The 21,695-nt window shown below is 33.4% G+C and overlaps 1 protein-coding gene across 1 annotated transcript in view; it reads right to left on the reverse strand.

Annotated features, from left to right (window-relative positions):
- Window positions 1-21,355, reverse strand: part of LOC145671938 (BTB/POZ domain-containing protein 2-like) — a 48,415-nt gene extending 27,060 nt beyond the window's left edge. Inside the window, exons 1-4 of the mRNA XM_081741143.1 lie at window positions 21,289-21,355; window positions 12,385-12,520; window positions 4,502-4,635; window positions 2,103-2,307 (exon numbers count right to left, since the gene is read on the reverse strand). Coding sequence (XP_081597269.1) covers window positions 2,103-2,307; window positions 4,502-4,635; window positions 12,385-12,516 — 471 coding nt within the window. The 5' untranslated portion in view covers window positions 12,517-12,520; window positions 21,289-21,355. The remainder of the gene's footprint in view (window positions 1-2,102; window positions 2,308-4,501; window positions 4,636-12,384; window positions 12,521-21,288) is intronic.
- Window positions 21,356-21,695: the final 340 nt, after the last annotated feature.

Consider the following 21,695-nt stretch of genomic DNA (forward strand, 5'->3'; position numbering starts at 1 on the left):
TACTAGGTATGATTTTCACACTTTTGCAAACGTTTTAGATTTTTTGTCCAACCCTTATATATATATATATATATATATATATATATATATATATATATATATATATATATATATATATAAGATATACTATATACTATACTTTATATATATCGTTGACGAAATATCTTCTGAACGTACATATATATAGATACACAGACGGCAATACAAAAATAGTAGGTATTCACCTAAATCTGGTCGTATCTGGATTTACATTAGGCATTTTGACCATAATACAATACTTGCTTCTTATAATATGAATGAAAGTAATAAAATCTCTCACAGAAATGTAATAAGATTATGACTTCACTGTTGTAAAGAGTTTGTTTATACCTACAGTTAGTTTTCCAGTTAGAAATTGTTTTGATTTGTCAACATCAAAAAAGGAAGCGTAACTGATATTACTCTGCAATGTCAATTCGCGAAGTGCCTGGAGGGATTTAACATGCAATACCTTCCAAACGGTGCAAGCAACGTAAAATTCACTACACCAGTGAATTTTCGGGAAAATTGTACATGAACTTGATATTATCACCTGCACCTATTCCGATTTGTAAAACCGAAATTTAAATCCAGTGTGGCGGATCCAAGAATGCAACCGGGGTGGGTAACGTGTCAGAGAAGCAGACTTGATCCAATTTCAAGGCTTATATTGGTCTGGTCTCTTGTAAATAGTTGAAAAGTGACCAAAAGCACCCGAAAAAGTGACCAAAAGCATAGGAAAAAGTGACCAAAAAGTGGCAAAATCTCAACATGCCCCTTTGTCAATTCCTCCATCACCTTTTTCTTTGTTTGTTGTTCTGTTTCATCTTTTCTTCTTTACTTCTTTCTTTTTTGAGCTTCCTCCTTTCTAAGGATTTCTAAGTATGCTTTGTAGTTACGGTAAGGAGACTTAGCAGATGTAAGAAGCTTCTGAGTGAGTGGAACCAGTTCTGGCCTATTTCCGAATTTCTTCATCCCAGACATTATATTTATCTTCGCATAAATGGTTCTCAAAAATGTGAAATATTCAAATTCATCTCCTACTCTTAAGAAGAACATACAAGAAGCATAACACAAGACGAACATGATGAACCACACAATTACAAACACACACAACGTTGAGTGGAGCGTTCACTATTACGAGAGAAAACTAAAAGATTATTATGATAGAAAAAAAAAAATAGACAAAAAAGAGTTATCAACCTCACCTTAAGAGCTTAAGCATCCATCAACCATCCACTGTGCTTTAGAAAAAATAAAAGCTGAAGTGAGAATAAAGCTGACTGTTTCACATGTGGCAGCAAGTATTGAAGCTTTCAGAAGAGTAATAAGTAACAAGTTTCTACCTTTTTCCATTTATTTTTATAATATTTTTCATAGAAAACTGCCAATGAAAAACATAAATCACACGAAAAAGTTTCTTTACCCCCCCCCCAAAAAGTAATTTTTAGTGACCAACTTGAAAAAAGTAACTTTTAGTTAAAAGAAGTGACTCGCTATGAGCCCTGCAATTTGTTTTACATATGCCCGCATTCATGTCCAGTTACATCTAAAGAAACTGAAAGTAATTTTGTGTACGAGCGTTATAGTAGTGTATGACTGAATTCTGAATATATGAAGGCTTATAAATTTGCAAATTACCGGTATGGGCCGCTAAAATTACTACAATGCACATTGGGCAGCGGAGAACTTTGCATTTGAATCAAGTTTACAGGAATCCCGAGGGCACACTTCTTGAATGTATCTCGTCAGAATTTCTTCAGTAAATTCGGGTTTCCGACGGATTTCACATTGCAACTTTGGAAAATGGAACGCATACAAACACTACGTTTTTACGTTCAATTAAATAAGATATTAGCTAAAGATGTAAACATTCGTAAATGGTAAAAGACATGTTTTCTTAATATATATAATAGATAATCCTCACAGATAAACCTCACCTATTATATCTACTAGGAAAGAATATATAAGTATTCTCGGAATATATCACCATCCCTGGATATCTCAGTCTTATCACATGTTTCAAAATGGGAATAACTTTTCATTCAAATAATATGCACTTCTGAAAATTATAAGAAAAATACCTTCATGCAATAATCTTTCAGCGATGATTCATCAAATAAATCAGCAAACTCATAGGCTTGAATGGCATCAACAGAATTCACTTTCTCAGTTATGTATGTGGAGCCTTTATCAACAAGCTGCTGTATACCATACTTCTTGCCAGCGTAGATCACTTTGAATGCTTCATCATAGTTTTCAAACGTTATCTCATTCATGTATATCCATCTACAAAAAAGTAAAAAGCTGGTGTTTTAAATTGTATATACAAGATATTTATACCGAATTATAAAAAAATAATTATAAACATTTTATTCTGGCATAAAGGGGTATATGCCGCAAACTAAGCAAACATTCGAAGAATGCCACAGCATCTGAATTTCCCAGAGAGTTGTCAGAACTTATCATAAAAACTACGGAGCAAAAGTGAAACAATTTGAGAAATACAACAAAATAAATAATAATGAACAGAATTAAACAGTAAATAAACCCATTTTAGTAGCGAATAAGTCTGACCTAGAGTATAAACTTGTGTGAAGACAGAGTCCAAATAATACGTGTATATATCAGTTTAAAATGCACTAATGATGAACGAATTAGTTGAATCATTTCAAAAGAACAAATTTAATTAGTCTAACTTGCTGGTAATTGCAAATGAGAAATACTGACAATTACTCACTTGTTGAACTAAAATTAACGTTTATAAAAATAATCAAAGAACTATAAACATAAATTTAAAAATGAAATTTTCTATAAACTATATATATATATATATATATATATATATATATATATATATATATATATATATATATATATATATATTCAAAAATGAAATTTTCAACTTATAAAGTTAAAGGAAATTTTGAAACTTGTTCTAAGACAGAGTTCGGTATAAAATTAAGCCTTAAAGAGTACGGTAACATCTACGTGTGCTCCTCATAGTCAAAACATCAGGTCTCAAAAAATACTGATTATTCTAGAACAGACTGCCATTTCTGGAATTCATAAGACACTGAAGACGGAACCATCCGATTGGAGGTGTATTTCAATCAGGTACAGCATCGTCAGTAACCTGAATACTTTACAGGGAGTTTTCATCACTAATAAAATTGAGTACCAATGTAATACTATTCTTTTTCTTTTAAGATCTGGTGAATTTATTATGTATCATTTCTATTTCTATTAAACACATAACAAATAACCAGTACCTTGAACGGAATTCTTTCATTTAGACATTAGTTTACAAGGTTTTTGCCTGTAATGAATGAACCATCCGTATTTCTCTCCTCATCGCACTCGTTGTTAACACTAATCCATTCACGAAATTGCAGCCATTGGATTGCAATTCATATTGATAACTAAGGCAATGGAAAATATTTTGATAGCTAACACCTTTTTCCTTACGAAACATATTACATTTTTTTCTTAAAAAAAAAAATAGGTCATTGCATTGTAAAAATAATATACAAATAAAATGCTTCGGATCGATAGTGTGTGGATGTTTTGCTTATCTATGTTGCAAGACAAACCAGTATTCGAATTTCATTTCTTGTTCACAACAATACAATTACTTGTAATTATAAGATAGTTTATATGCCATTTCTTTGAACAGCACACTACGTAGGTGTGTATGTAATTTCCAAAATAAATTATTTTTTCACTTTTACAGAACTCGCAGCACCATATCTTGCAACCCAACACTATGTTACACAACCTGGAGACAAAGTATCATTACAAGGATGAAGAAGTAACCCCAAAGCTCTGGACTTTACATGTTTAAAGCGAATTGTAAAGATACCTTTAACCCCATCAAGAAGAACTTATAATAACCATAATTGTATCGTGAGGTGGCGCGCACGCAACTATAGCTAACACTTTTCATTCAAAAGATTCAAGATTTGCCTTAAACAATATATGAGATATCTAGTTTCTGGTTCCCATTCTACATGATATCTGAATTTACATCTATATCACAAATTTTCTGTGGAATTTTATGAAAAGTTGTATTAAAATTAAGAGACTTCAGAAGTGATGAAGACGTTCTCTTAACAGAAAAAAAGAGAAACATAAGCAAGCTTTGTGTGAGATTAATTGTTTATACTAGGTTTAGAAACAAACAATAATGTCAATCTGAAACTGACGTGATGTGGGTAAACCATCGTCATTTTATCTTAACCTAAACTTTCTGTTTCTCAGTCTGCTTCATAAACCTTAAAGATAACTGAAACAGGTTGCAATTACGAGGTTTGGAAGATACGTAAGGTTTCTGTCTTCATTAATCCCATATGTAATGTAGAGAATGAAATATAATGTTTCTTACTTTGTAATTATTCCTTTATAAAAGAAAGTTAAAGAAATCAATCTTACATTAAACCATAGTGCGAGAACAATGTACACGTAACGGAAATTATTTACATACTGTAACATCTTCTGGAAGATGTAGGGTTCAATGTCCACTATCTCGATTACATTCGTTTCAGGAAGAGATCCGAAGAACATAGCCTCAAACACTGGGCTTGATGCTGTTAATATAAGCTTATGTGCCTTTATGATCTGAAAAGTAAACGTTAAATATTTACACTCGGAAACTTATTGTGTTAACAAAATATGTGGTCAATTATAAATATATATTTATTTATATATTTATATATGAATCAGTCATTTGAGAAACACCTCATATCCAAAAAAAGTAAACTTTCGGGAAATCTAAAAAAAACAGTTTTTCCATAATTTAACATAATATATTTTTTGAAATTTTTTATATGTTTCTACAGGGGTTTGGTAAGCTAATTCTACGAAAATAAAATTTTATTTTTATTTTGATATTTAAAAAAATTATAAACGTTGTTGGAGATGTGTTGTTTCTCAAATGACTAACTAAACGATATGTTATCAGATATGAAATAAAAGGTAAAACAATTCAAATTATTAATAAAAATCAGTATTTTCTTTTTCAAATAATGTATACACATTTTCCAAACATTGTTTCTTAAAACAGTTCAATGTCATCCACATTGACAGTTGGCCAGTCATAAATTTTTGAATAAAATTCACCAACAATGTCTGCAGGTATATAGGCTTCGACTTTCTTGAGATCATTGATTATGTTGATGTTGATAGGTACACATTTTTGCGGATACGCAGTGATTTTTGGAAGCTCTGGTAAACCAGTTCCCGGTTTTTTCAAGTCAAAAGTTTGTTAATTGAGTCCACCAATAAAGTTTTTTACTTTAACTTGGCCTACATGTTTATTAGAGTAATGAAACTCCATAAATGTTGAAATGTTGAATTTAATTTTGTTTTCCCTTGAGATGTTCCTTGCTTGAGTCTCCGTAGATATTACATTTTTTTATAAAATTGACCAAACCATGATTTAAAATCCTTCACTTTTTCACTTTCTACTATTTCCACAAGGAACTTGTCCTGAATAGCAGCAGAGTGCAGCATAAGTTTAGCATACTGTTTTACTGTGTAAATCCTGTCAGTTGTTTTAATTTTTCGTTTGGTTACACTAAAGTCGCGGTCACACGGAAGGTACGAATGACCTCGAATAGGAACATAGTGATGAATACTGCCGAATCGGCCAGTTTCTATTAGGGCAAGAAAATACCGCACAACCACGGTGTTTTTGTTTTGTCCAGGTGTACCATCGGAAAAACCATGAAGATGCCTAACACCAGAATCTAGAACTTCATTGATGTAATCAACTAAAAATGAACAAATTTCTTTTGGCCCCTTCTTAGCTAAGCCCTCATGATATACATAAAACTTGGCTTTATTGGTTGCAGCATCATGAATATTAAAAACATTCACTTTCAACTGCCGTAAGTAAAATATTTCTTGAACTGGTATTTGAGAAAGTTGAAGGTTTTGCATAAAGTTCATGCAGATCCCACCTACTTTTTCATCCGTTAAACACTTTTGTCTAATATTTTCAATGGCTTTGAAAAACTTTTGTGATCTCTTTTTATGCACAAGGAGTTCTGCAACATAAACGCTTTTAGCTACATCATTTAAAGATTTATTTTGACAGACAGTTCCTCACATTTACAAGAATCAATCTGAGGCCTCCCAAAATTAGGTCAAAATGCTCATGAAATATTTTCAAATAAATCTTGTAATCAACACTCAAGTCTGGATGTTTTTCTTTGAAAAGTTGCCACATAATTCTTACATTAAGGTTAGCGTTCAAGTATTTGTAAGACCTGCTGGTGTAATGGGCTTCTTTCTGGGGAAAAGAGGTTATGTGGTCGTCAATAGCCTTTATGATATGACCTGGCTTAGCGTTCCCTGGAGCATTTGTCATTTGAGAAACAACACATTTCCAGATGAGGTGTTTCTCAAAGGAATGGATATTTTCTAATGCGCCATCACCATGGTTACTAAGTGGAGGTGAGTTGTTCTATGCGTATTGGATGTGTCTAGCCCTCACCAATAATTTAATATGTCTAACTCAATTTTGGCTAAAAATGGACATGAGGTGTTTCTCAAATGACTGATTCATATATATTTTTTATTTATATATATTTATACGCGTTTTTGGAATTCAAATATTGAAACTTTTTTTGTTTCCAAAAGTTTTACTTTGTATATACCATAGACAATACACTTTTTAATACTATAAAATAGGACTACTAGAAATGTAGTTATAATGGAAATCATATTTACATCCTCTCTTTCTGTGTGCTTTCAATCGAGTTGATGAAAGTGCATTAGTTATTGTTTCTCTTAGAGATACAAGTACAATGCTTTTCAAAGGGAAACACTTTTCACACACACAATGCAGTCGGGAATACACATACACACATTAATGCACAAAACAGTTATTTACGTACATCACATAAATTTAGTAACCACATTGTAATAAATGTGATCTAATATATAAGTATTTAATATAAATTTATGTATTACTAACTAGAACGTGTAAATGATAAAATATAGCAGGATTTGAAATGTATTTATTAAAGTAACTTAACCTCTTTCCAGAATACAAGGAAGGGGCCTTCTTTCCTCACGCTGCGGAGGGCCATGGCTTCCTTCAAGCATAAGTTACCAAGCACCGAATTTTTTTCTGTTTACATAAAACTTGTGCATGAAATAATGAAAACGAAATATTTCAATTTTACACCCTTACGGTTATGTCTTGAAGACTAAAGGAGATGATTATGATGAGAATGAATGAAATGTTGGAAGTAAAAGAGTAGAAGGAAACAATAGCACCTCAAGAATCAAAAGCACACAGTATTTGTCTACAAGAAGGTAGGCTTGGCGCGAGCTGGGATTAAAGCACGGACCCTACACAGTAGAAGTGAACGATCTACCACTGAGAAGTAAACGGCTCCAAAACTTGTAATATACAATAAATAAATAAATAAATAGAATAAGAAAATAAGGTCCATAATAATCTCATATTTTAAAAAATTGTTCCGTCAAGAAGGAAATGAGTAAGTGCATAAAAACTTTTATAGCAGACTCTTTACATAATGTTACAAAAATGACTACAATTTCAGAACTGTTGAAAACACGAATAAATTAATGTAGCAATGAAAACCTCTATACATAATGTCATTGAATCATACAGACGTTCCTGTTCCTGAGGGATTATTTCCATGCAGCTTGTATGCTAATTCATAAGACATTGAGATAGCTGAAGAACCGTCATGACAAAGGTGGCAACATGGATAAGGGATAAAGGAAATAGAACTTGCAGTAGGTATGTGGAAGAGAAATTGTTTGGCACATTGGTAAGAAGTAATTGTATCATGAAGAAGGCGATAAGCCTGGGCAAATGAACAAAGATGAAGGGTAGCATTCGGTGAACCGAGTTAAAAATGCAGGGCCTTATGCAGAGTCGTTTTGGCGTATGATTAGCGTCATACGAAAGGCCTGACTACTGCAGGAAAGATGTTAGTCGAACTCTTTAGTATGGCGCTAATCACCCATCAGAACGACTCTGCACAAGCCTCGAAGAGTTTAGTTAGCTGATTACCGTAGTTTATGGAAAATTTCTCAATTTTGATAAGTGATCTACAGGATGTATTAATAAATGACAGAGTGTCTATGATGACTGTATTTCTTTTAGTAAATATTGTTATTCATCGTGTAAAAATATATTATTGAAATTTGGCCAGACCTAATTAAAGATCTTATCATGATTTAAGAAGAGATGAAAGATTTAAGTACTATCGATAGATGATGAAACCATTCACGCAGAAATTTACCAATTTTATATCGCCAATCAGTAGCGTAGTGTGCTATGAGACATTTAGACATTGTCTACCCTTTCAAATTAAAGGAACATAGCTTTAGAATTTCCTTACTAATAAGGACTAATATACATTTCATGTTGAAGAAAAATATAGAAATACTAGGGCCAGCGATTGCTTGGTTAATAAGAATAGTAGTAGAGCCTTTCTAAATAATTTTACTTTTCAAAAGTCGGGGGGAAAAAGGCCTATCTTCATCAAACAGGCTGCAGAGAGACAACCAGGAGACAACAAGAAATATGTCTCAACGCGGCTGAAACAAATACACTTGAGAAAGCGCCGCGCGCATGTGGCTGTAGGCTTCTCACTCGCTGAAACAACCTTACAAAGAGACATAGGGCAAAATGTCTCAGTAGCAGTGATGCCATACTTAGCAAAATGATACCATTTTAAATCCAGTATACTTTTCATTCTTCCTTTTAGATATTCAATCATATTTCAAGAAAAAATATTAAGAAATAGAAGGAAATGAAAACCTAAATTAATAACTACCTTAAGAAGGTTTTATCGATACATTAATTCATATAAATCTTTCACGGTCTAGGTTCAGCTTCTGTTTAATTGCAATACTAGAGTGTATCAACACTGGGAAAGACAAAAGAAGGGCAGGAGGTTTTGTAGTCTGCTATTTTGTTGGTTTTAAAATCGTTAGGTAAATTTGTATTTGGGTCTGTCTGAGTTAGTTATTTATTATGTGCAAATCAAATGATTGGAAATAGATTTACTGCACCAGTTGTTATTAAATGGCAGGTCTAAGCTCTCATATAAAAATTAGTATTAACTTTAAAAATAGCCAATTTATGAGTTTACTTTTTGAATCAGGAATCGTGCAAAGCTAATAGGAAGATTATACATAGAAGTAAATTATTAATTCAATAGCTATAATATATTTAGTGTATATACCGAGATTTGTCAGAATAAATTTATATCGATATACTGGTTTAATTTAATCAGTAAGGAATGTGTTTATCGAAATTAGTTTTCTGTACATTATATATAGTAGTACAACATCGCGAAAATAAGTTTCTAACGAAATTTTGTTAGGAGTTTCAATATATATATATATATATATATATATATATATATATATATATATATATATATATATATATATATATATATATATCCTGTCTAGCCATTGCGAAACTTAACGCTACGCTACTGTCGCCAATGATCATTATTGGGATCACAACGGATTGGTAACATAAGTTTTGTTGCTTACAGACATTGAAAATATTTGTGAATCTCTCTCTATTGTTTATTATTTCGTGATGTTCTATTGAGTAAAACTTTCTACTCGTACATCTTATACTTTCTACTAATGATCTAACACTATCTCATATCTTTTCCTTTTACATTTTTAGTTATCTAATATATAAATCTCAGTTTCCTTTTCTCTAAGTATATGTTTAATATTAGATGTTATACTTTCATTCTCACCTTTGTATTTATGTGGATGGACGTGTTCATGAATATTTTACATAAAATAAGGACTGTGAACTAGTCAGAACATTTTTTTCCTGAATGTCATTCTTCTAGATGTCATGTCATTCTTTTTTTCATCATTTACATCTCTCTCCATCAGTTTCTATTATCATCACTCTTCGCCCTTCTTTCATTAGATGGTCATTCCAAGGTAGACCCATTCTAAATCTATTCACTTATCGTTACATTCTTGATTGTTTCTTTTACTCTATCCCTTCTTGTTTCCTCCCAAATTTAATACTGCATTGTTTATTTGGCAACTGGTATTTCGCACATGTTTACATTATAGATAATGTTTCTATAATCAATTTTATATTATTATTATTATTATTATTATTATTAAACCTTAGTAACAATTGTTGGAGTCTGAGTTAATAACATTTTGACATGTAAAGAAACTCGCTTTAACTTTGTATCTTAACGTTGTAGGGAGAATCATTATCATGCTAATTAGATTTATTGTTGCGTAATCAACTTCATAATATTCCAAAGTAAAATTATTCTCGTTTATCTTCAATTTAACCCTTTCTAAGATGATGCTAATACAATGGATTCAGTGCAATGGAAGATGGTTATTCTATTAATTGCTTAAACCTGGATTTAATTGTAAAGCTAAACGATCCTGTAGGGAAGCAGAACTTTTCTCATTGTACGAATGGGGTGCGGAAAGTTCATTGTTTTGTCAAGAAAGACAATAGCTAGAGGTATGAAAGCATATAGTTTTTCAATATATTATCCTTAAGAATGAGACAGTTTCTGACCAACTATTTATAGGACAGTGTAGGTACTTTATTATGAGTAATCACTTGCCTAATAGATCACATTAAACAGGAATAATATATTGCCTTGATAAGCAGTAGATAATTACGAATCTATTATAAATCCTATTTGACTAAAGTGAAGATAATGTCTCAATAGATACTTTAATATGTATTTAGTATATGATCAACACTATATGATATACTGATCTCGTCCTTATATTCTTTATTGCCTGTTATAACCTGCTATGGGACCTACCGTAGTCGGGTCAAGACTATTTAGGAACTAGTATGTGCCCTATTCAAACATCCATGTTTCAGAATCCTATGGTATTTTCGCAACACTTTCTATAGAGGTAGTTGGTGAGTACTTCAACTTATATGACCGTAGCCAAACTCCCTGTATAAAAATTGTTGTGTTAGTACCGCTGGATTCTGAAACATGGATTTTTGGATACCGCACATATGGATTCCTAAGCAAAGTCTTGACCCGACCACGATAGGTCCCATGGGTTTGGAGCTATGGATGCTTAAAGTTGATTTTTTTTTCGTGTTTTCGGAAGCCTATAACTCCGAAATGAAGCATTTGTGCACCCAGGTTGGTCTATACTTTTTGTCTTATCTTGGTGTCAGGAATCACCTCCCAAACGTTGTCGCTGTTGTTTTGATTAGGGTACTCCTCCTCACAACTGTCCCTAACTTTAAAACTACACGATTTTCTCCCTATTTTTCCTTCATTCACTGGACTTAAATACTAATGATACTACGGATATTAAGAACTCAATAAAAATCAACCTTTTGTTAAAAAGAGAATGTTGTCATTAAAAATGTTAGTATCTTATCCCTAAGTTTAACCGACCTCCTTTTACCGGTCAAAATCAGGAGAAACCGATTCAATTTGAAAAGTCCTTATTTTAAACTAAAATGGTGAATTTAGTGTATTATAATGTACGAGGGGTGTTTAGGACAATCCAGAACTTTTTTTTGTTTTACAAGTTTAAAATGAAACCCCAGTGTAAAGATAGTGCAATGCCTTAAGAACTGGCAATTGTGCCCTGTTACTGGTATGTGGGTCTCATTTGCACACGAGTAGAAACATAGAGTAAGGATAAGTATAATAGGTTTTAGCTTCTCTTTCCGCTGAAACTAAATCATGTGACTATTCAAAGCAGTTCGGGTAACATGAACTGCTGAAAACAAAAACAAATCAAATCATTCAGAGCACATGGGTTTGATAAATTACCAATGGTGCAATTATTTACTGCCAGTAGCAGACGTTGCGATTAGTTACGACTGTAGCCAGCAGGGTCCCTGATATCATTTTCGTTGCATTTTGGGAACGATGTAAAATTCAATTGGGTATATAGAGACTCTGGATCAGGGTGATCAGTGAGTCCAGAGACAGAGAGGTATTGTTTTTAATAAACAACTGCAAACTCTACTAACTATTTAATAATACTAATTAAATACTAGTTACTAAATACTAGAATGTGTCTGAGAAAGGCTATGTTACATAGCCGAAACTGTAACAGAAATACATAATCTAATATATATATATATATATATATATATATATATATATATATATATATATATATATATATATATATATATATATATATATACTGCTTTAGTCAGTTGGAGTTTTATTAATAATACTACTTACTAATTTAAATACTAAATATTCTACAATTTAAATACTAACAGTACATGTTTGCATTTGCATGCTTGACTAGATGCGGCAAAACTATGTAATACAATACATATCGAACTTTTAAAACGATTTTACTTACTTCTTGGTTGGTGTCTTCATCTCCAACAAGAAACGTACAATCTGTATAGAGTGCATTTTTCAGCATATAGTGTACCCTATCACTCAAGTTTTCTTTTTCGTCCTGCCAATATTTAAGTTGATGGGAACTCATATTTCTGAAATATAATAATTACAATGCAAGTGTGTAAAAATTCAAAACTTATACTGTATATCCTATAATTCAACAATCATAACAAAATATACATTAATAATATATTTTTCTAAAGACTTGAATTTCTCCCTTCTTTAGTTTTGACTATAAATAGATGACAGTAGATATGACTGTATGTGGTCTCCCGCTTAGTGGGTGGGTGCATAGAAGCATGCTTCAACCCGTTGAAGCCTTCACTTTTATTGACCTCTGAGCAGAGTTCAAGGTCTTTTGTGGTTGAAATATGGCGATTCTCATTGGGTGGTCCCTACAGGTCCTGTGGAATATGAAGAAGAATAATGCACCCTAAGGCCCCTGTGGAAAAAGAAGAACGGTCTAAATGTATTGGAAGGAACCCCATTGTCCCTTTCATTTTTATTGTTACCTAGTTATAATGTACGAACGTTGTGTGATGTTAAATTTTATTCGTGTGGGACTTATCTAATTTTTTGGCCACTAAGGCCACGTTGGTAAAAAAAAAAAAAAAAAAAATAAGAAGAATGGTTTTTGACGAGATGGCTGGAGTAATTCGTAAAGCACATAAACTGTTTACTTTCACTGCGACTATCCCAGATACAACACCTTTTGTTCATATAAGTATATCTTGCTTGAATCGCCATAGAAACTACTCTAAGAAAGTGTCCCAAGACAGACTATCAGCATTTATCAATAATTTCAATTCAAATGTCCAAGTATCATGAAAGAACCAAATTGGAATACTAGTGTATTTCGCGAGAGCAGAACGAAAGGATCGTAGCATTGATCTTCTATATAAATAAGGTAAGTTTATGTTTTTATATTTATGTGAAAATTGCAACACACAATTTATTAATTTGTGTTTAACATGTGTATTGTAGTTTGCTTAACATATGTTTAAACGTATATGGTTTGTTTCTCATAAAGCATGTGGAATGTTTTGTAAATAAGAGAGGAAGCAATAGTGCATTTAATGTTGAAAGAAAAAGAAAGTTCCAAACTGTCCAGTTCCAAAGTTCCAGTTTAAACTGATAGTCATTAAATTAACCCCTTACCGCATGCCGTGCCATATATAGCACACACCTTTTTTTCACTTTAGCTTTATTTGTGATTTATCAAAGGCATCAAATGACTGTTTTGTCTGCTGTGTGAGATATTGATGTGTATGAATAAGAGATTTTGGTGTCATCTGGCATGTTCTTTGTGAGTTGTAAGTGTGTCATATATGGCACTTACTTATTTCTCGTCGGAATTAAGTAAAAATCTAAAATTCAAAAGTTCCCATATGAAGATTTCAGAAAAATAAACACACTGCTGAACAAGACTGCACTTATTTAATATAAAAACACATTTACACGTGACGTTTCTATCTTCTAGCCAAGATCCTCATCAGACGTACACTGAGTGATACAAAAAATTACTAAAGTATATATACACAATTCATCTCCCTATCTGCTCTCTCATTGGCCCGTTCAAACAGCCAATCAGAAGTGTGGAAATCTATCTGAACTGACCAATGGGACAACATAACATTCTACCAGAAAGAAACAACAAGGAGCAAGCAACCATTGAATACATTAATTCATATACATTTTTCTGTACAGTAGAGCGTCGATTATCCGAACGTCGGTCAACCGAACGACCGCTTAACCGAACTGTGTACTCGCTCGCACCTGTTACTTTCCCACCCTACCGTCCATCATCCCCTTCACTCCCAAACCAAGTTTCCCAGAGCAGTCGCCGCACTGAGCCACCGCTGGCGGAACATTGCTTCTAATGGGACCTTCATAAGGCGCTGCTGACCGACCAAGCCGCCAGTCGCTGTGTTTCAACAATCAGCACACTTCTGTCGGTTTGGCACTGGCTGTAGAAGTACAGTACAGTGCAGTTCGATTATCCGAACAAACCAGTTTTCCGAACACCCATGTCCCCCAATTACTTCGGATAATCGACGCTCTACTGTATTTATCAATAATATTTCTCCATTCTTTATTAATGCTGATACCTTTGGTCCAATTCATTAAGTTTGCATCCTCTTCCTTTTCTATCCACCAGGCCTCTTTCCACTTTCTCGGCCACAATCTTTTTTCCCGTTCCAGCACAATCACTTCTTCCCAGTTCACATCATGTCCCTTTTCTTTTACATGTTTAAAGATTGCGTTTGTTTCTCTGCCATATTTCACATCACTTTTATGTTGTTTAATTCTTTCTTTCAATAATTTCCCTGTCTCACCAATATATTTCATATCACAATCCTTACAATTTATACAATAAATGACACCTTTCTGATCTCTCTCTTCTTTTTTCTTCCCTTTGCTTTTGACCATGTCCAATACCGTTCTGCTACCTTTTCTATACACCTTGACCCCTTGCTTTCTTAACATCTTTCTTAAAATCTCGGTAACTTCTCCTAACCCTATAATGCCTTTCCGTACCCCCTCATTGTCCTCCCCACTTTTACCTTTCCCCGAGACCACAGATGCTTTAACGATATCCCTTTTACTATAACCATTCTCATACAGCTGTCCTTTAAAGATTTCCACATTCTCTTCTACATTTTTTTTTTACAAATTTTGGAAATTCTTTCTAACATATTTCTTATGAAATTAGCTTTTGTGCTTCTATCTACATTACTTTTCTTATTACAATAAATACCAGCACTACATTCTTTCTGATACCATTGAGTCTTAATGCTCTTCCCTTCCTTACTCATTAAAATGTCAAGATAACATAATACACCTCCTTGCTCTGTTTCTAGTTCTAATTCTATTCCCTTCTCCTTATCTTCAATACTACCAACGGACTCTATCAACTCTTCTTTTGATCCTTCCCATATCCCAAAACAATCATCAACGTATCTACATAAAATTCGAATCTTTTCTTTCCCCTTTTCTATCACATCCTTCTCCCACACATTCATAATGATATCAGACAATACCGGACTTATCTTAGATCCTATACTTAAACCATCCTTAATCTTATATATGTCATTCTTAACTTTACAGAAACCAAACTCCCATATTAAGTTGAGTCCTTTTCTAACTTTCTCCCATTTTCAGCCTTTAACACATTCTCTCCCCATAACTCTCTTAATCGTATCACTTGACACGATATGGAAATCTTTAAAAGACAGCTGTATGAGAATGGTTATAGTAAAAGGGATATCGTTAAAGCATCTGTGGTCTCGGGGAAAGGTAAAAGTGGGGAGGACAATGAGGGGGTATGGAAAGGCATTATAGGGTTAGGAGAAGTTACCGAGATTTTAAGAAAGATGTTAAGAAAGCAAGGGGTCAAGGTGTATAGAAAAGGTAGCAGAACGGTATTGGACATGGTCAAAAGCAAAGGGAAGAAAAAAGAAGAGAGAGATCAGAAAGGTGTCATTTATTGTATAAATTGTAAGGATTGTGATATGAAATATATTGGTGAGACAGGGAAATTATTGAAAGAAAGAATTAAACAACATAAAAGTGATGTGAAATATGGCAGAGAAACAAACGCAATCTTTAAACATGTAAAAGAAAAGGGACATGATATGAACTGGGAAGAAGTGATTGTGCTGGAACGGGAAAAAAGATTGTGGCCGAGAAAGTGGAAAGAGGCCTGGTGGATAGAAAAGGAAGAGGATGCAAACTTAATGAATTGGACCAAAGGTATCAGCATTAATAAAGAATGGAGAAATATTATTGATAAATACAGAAATAATGTATATGAATTAATGTATTCAATGGTTGCTTGCTCCTTGTTGTTTCTTTCTGGTAGAATGTTATGTTGTCCCATTGGTCAGTTCAGATAGATTTCCACGCTTCTGATTGGCTGTTTGAACGGGCCAATGAGAGAGCAGATAGGGAGATGAATTGTGTATATATATTTTAGTAATTTTTTGTATCACTCAGTGTACGTCTGATGAGGATCTTGGCTAGAAGATAGAAACGTCACGTGTAAATGTGTTTTTATATTAAATAAGTGCAGTCTTGTTCAGCAGTGTGTTTATTTTTCTGATTTTATTCGCAAGACGTTGACTATGAGTGTGTGTCAATGAGGATTTCCAATACTGACTACTTTTTTTTTTCGCTAAAAGAAAGAAATCATGCAGAAAGGGGTTAAGGGGATGTACATCTTTGGGGTCAAAATTTTCTATGTTTGATTTATATGTTTTCTTAATACATGACACCTGTAGAATATTTGAAGTGTAACTTTGAAGTGTGTATGTCTCCGGAAATCTTCTTAAAGCATTATTAATACGCAGATATTTGTTAAAATTTTTCGTTTCTTTTTGATATAGTTATATTTTAATACAATTTATTTGGACACTTAATGTTTTTTCTACATTACCCAACTGTGTGCGTAATTTTTCATTGTTCACTGTACTCAGGGCTTGTCTGCGAAATTTTTCATCATTATTGGTATATTTGCCCTTAGTATTAATTGATGTTATGTACTACATAAGTCGCACATCGAGTTCACGTGTGAGTTCACTAACAAACAAGTAAATTTATTCCTTACAAGTATACTGTGGCAAGACAATAAGAGAGAATGTAAATGACCTACAAAGTATGAAGGGCTATATTTTTCCATAAATCTTCAACTGACGAAAATCCAACGAACATGTGTCCAAAGGGCAGAGAATCATGGTGTGGATACAACAGGACAAGAAACTGGAGCAGTGTATAGTTACAGACACTCCCTACCAGCTGCAGTAATGAATACCATAAAACCTACTTTTAGAGCACTTGCAGACCCAAAACGTCTAGAAGAATGTCTACAAGGTAAAACAGAGAATCCAAATGAAAGTTTTAATTTCGTGTTCTGGCAACGCTGCCCCAAATCAGCTTTCGCAAGCTCAAAAGCTCTACAAATAGCGGTGTTTTAAAGGATCTGTATAAGAAGAAACTAGAAAAAATTGAGATGTGAACGAACGAGCTATTAAAGGAAGCAAGAATTATGAAAAGAAGACTTAAAAGAGCATAAGAGGATACACAAGATGACGAAGTCTATGGATATGGAGCGTTTTAAGAACATAGAAATGTTCGTGAGTGCAGATCACATTGTATTTCCGAGAAATTCACATATATATTCTTCCGTTATCGTATTATAACTACGAGTTATGCACTGTACACACTACTGTATGTTACACACACAGTAGGGAAGCGTATGGCCAGATAAGTACAAATGTAGTATAGAATGTACACTATGTATGTATAGACTAAAACCTGGATCCGTACCGTGAAACCAAAGCAGAATATGGCCACTGAGTCCGACAATACCAAAAGCCGTAAATACCCCCTTAAAAAATATCATTTTATAAGAACTTACAAAAACATAAATTAACAGATACACTTCATGGTTTTACAAATGTAATATTACCAATGGCGACGATAGCGCCCCATAGATACTGCAGTGTTTAGAAATTGCACTTTTATTCTCCCCTTAACTGATTAGTTTTATGCTATGTTCATTAGGGTTCTGGAAGCTTCAAAGTCGGGAAGAGAATTTTGTCGGATAGATGAGGTGAGGGAGGCAACTGGTTGCATTACAAGCAAATACTATATTCCAGTTCTTTATGACTCATCTCTTTATTTAGATACGAAACTCTACTGGTAAACAAATGACTGTAATTGGAGCAGTAAATGAGAACAGTATTATCCAATAGACAATAAATTAATGCCGATAAATTTACAAAAGATATGTAATCTGCTTTCGTTTTTGAAATGAAATGAAAAGTAAATAAACTTAAGCCAGGTGCAGATTAAGTAGAATAGTCCGCCAAATTAAAAGAAGCATTTTTCATCTTGCTCTAATAATATCTAAGACATTCTAAACTTTTATTACTCTGATGCATATTCAAATAATTGTGTACGGATTGATTATATACGTGCAAAATAAGTGCCCTGGAAATGATTATGTGATACGTACCATTTTATTATATGTTATTATTTGATCATCACGGAATTCACTCGTAATCTTAGAAATTGTTTCTTGGAATAGGAGTTCCATTCATGAGCGCAAGTTCACTTTATAAGAGCTTCCGTTACAGGTATAAATACGCGTCAGGAAGCATGACATAAAAGCTCCTCCGCAAAAAAGAAAACAGTTCAAACCAACTTGTGCTAGGGGCACTAAAACTGAGAATGCTATCTAACTGAGTCAAAACCTAAGCACAGCTAGGGACCCGCGCGGTAGGTGCATCCCAAGGAAGCATAACGGCAGAGGGTGTGCGCATAAACGAAGACAGTGCAAAAGTACTTGATATCGCGCAAAATCACATAGGTTAGAACACACTTCATGGTTTCATGCTTATAACTCTATACTCGTAAACAAAAAAAAAAAAAAAAAAAAAAAAAAAAAAAGGTTTCCTATGTCGCCCAAAACACTCTGCCTGTGGAAATTATGTTACACCAGTGATCGCCAAACCGTCAATCGCAACTACTACTAGCTCGAGGGTACATTTTCGGGCGATCGCGTTAACCCTCCGGTTGGCTAATCTTCATTCCTCCACTGATCAGGCAATAAACAAAAGTAAGATTTAAAAAAAAAATGTTGGTAGTTCTTTTGATTGATAACTCATAGTAGAATTTAAAAACGGTACGGTAGCTGAAAAACTTCATAAGTTTAGTGACCATATATATATATGTACTCTTCTTTTTAACCCAAATATAAGGCTGTTAATAGGTTTACTCTTGTAAACATGACATTCTGGTTTCCTATATTGTGAAAAATTCTTCCGGCTGTGTGATTTAGTATCCTACATAATCATCTTTCATAAACATTCACATTTTAACTGTAAAATTACCATTTTTATCACGGACTATATTCCTTTCACGTCTCTAAATTTAACCATAATTTTAATAATGAAAGCTAATGTTCAAAAGTCATTTTAATAAAGGAGCTTATATGACAACTAGAATCTCAATTGTTTCAATCAGAATAAAACTGTAAATGAATTATAAATTGAACGAATAGAAAAACAAAATGAAATCTTTCAGTTTAACATCTCATAATTATATTGAACGAATAGAAGAGTGTGCGCCTCAAATTATAATAGGTAGGGTGCTGGTTAAGTTTCGGCATACCATTCAATGCTCTGCGCGGAGAGATATTTGTCTAAGGAGCAAATTTCTACAGGCGGAGAATTAAATAATAACTAATACAGTTGTATTTTATGTTTAGATATGAAAATCATTACAAGTAGTTTACAGTGGTTTAAATAAATGAGTGCACATGAAGGATGACTGTACTAGATATTATTTTCGGGTTAAGTTCTAAAGTTTGTAGTAAAATTTTGAAAATTTACCGCGAAGAAATGCATAATGTGTACGTTTGAGTGCTTGATAATATATAAGAAGTGCGGAAGTTGAGTTTATTCGCACAAGGGAACTACTTCGCATAAGGTTATTGCATGGTTTGGTTGCGGGAAAGTAACGAGCATTTGTAATCTGAAGATGTCTGCAGATATACAGAGACGCTCCATTTAGCATCCATATAGAGAGACGAGAAATTACACTACAAACCCTAAGTTAACCCTTTCCTACCTTACCCTACTTATCCCTATTTTACTATCCTACTCTATTATACCTTATTAAAGCTGTTCTAAAAATAGATTATTTTCAAAATTTTCGTAGCTGTTATTATGCTTTTTGTGGAAAACCAGCCGGACGAACAATTTCGGAGTTAATACCTTATTTTCATAGTATCAGTTCAATAGGGGTATCTCTGTACAGTGTACAAAAGCTGTGTTTTGTTTACAAGTGTAGCGTTACTAGTGAGAAAGCACTATAAGTGCTATAAGAGCTCTTTAACTCGTTAATACCTGTTTTAAAACTTTTGCTTACTACATATTGACAGCCGCTGACATCCTGCTGCCTCAGACGGACACAGGCTCTACCACCCGAACCCACCAGTTTAACATTGCCCTGATTCAGTTAAATTGAATTCGTGGTTTAAAATGGCACCTCGCAGATCCTGATTTGTGCCTTTTATGTTGTAGTTTCTATGTCATGTGTCCATATGTTGTATTTATACTGAAATCTTGAAAGAATTGTTTCAACAATTAATTCGAGTGGTGCCTACACTTAACCTGCAAGATAGGTAAAACAGAAATCTCCATTTATCCGAAAATCTTATCTACTCTCAAATAAATCAATTGATCTAATTTAAAAAGATGCCGCATAATATATCCGTTACCGTTAACAAGAAAATGGAATTGTCATAACCAAAAATCGTACTGTACCTTATAGAAATAACGATTTCGTAATTTTCGGTGAATTAATAATGAAAAGATTAAATTAATTCAATCTATACCACTCGCAATTTCTAATCTCAGTAATAAGGCTATTACCCAAGAAGAAGGATATAGTATACGTAAGACCGTCTGAGTTCCAGAAGAAGCTGGACGCTCATACTTTTAGGGATTATTCATTGAGTATCTACGAACTTAGAAAGGGGGTAACAAATCCACTTTCATTTACTTATCCACTGATACGAAAATAAAAAAGAACGTACCTATTTGCCCTTGTACTTTATATGCTATAGCGCATTACATTATATGCAACAAGGATTTTGGTCTGCATCATGATATAAATTTAAAAATATTTAACATTTTTCGAATCGAAATCAACAAAATTTATTCTAGAAAGTAAAAATAGAATGTTAAGCACATATAATGAAGACAACGCAGTGATTTAATTTGGTAACTTATAAATATATAATATGAAGTATCCTCGCGCACGGAAGACAGGGTGTTCTCATGTATACTATTACCTCCAAGAAAATGTATACCAACACCACAGATCACATAGCCAACACCAAAAAAGAAAATTATGATTAGTCAAACAACATATCGAAAATTCATTTTTTTCTTTCTTAAGGTCAATAAAAGATAAATACTTTAGGTGCAGACCTACGTTCCAGTTACCTATCACGGAATATTATTATATGTACAGGGGATCCCGGGTTAGCAATTTAGGCCCGTATTTATTAATCTCCCCTAGGTGTTACCCAACTAGGACGCCACCCACGGATTCCCACAGAAACGGTATTAATAAACCACGCGCATCATTCCCCTTCTAGGCAAGCAACTAGGTAATTGCCGAACTGAGATATGGAAACGGTGCTTTTGCATATAAACTGAAATGGTCAACGAGGCCAATTCTTTTCGTTAATATTAC

The sequence above is a fragment of the Thermobia domestica genome, chromosome 15, assembly GCF_964235325.1.
Source record: "Thermobia domestica chromosome 15, izTheDome1.hap1.1, whole genome shotgun sequence".
In the NCBI taxonomy this organism is placed as follows: Eukaryota; Metazoa; Arthropoda; class Insecta; order Zygentoma; family Lepismatidae; genus Thermobia; species Thermobia domestica.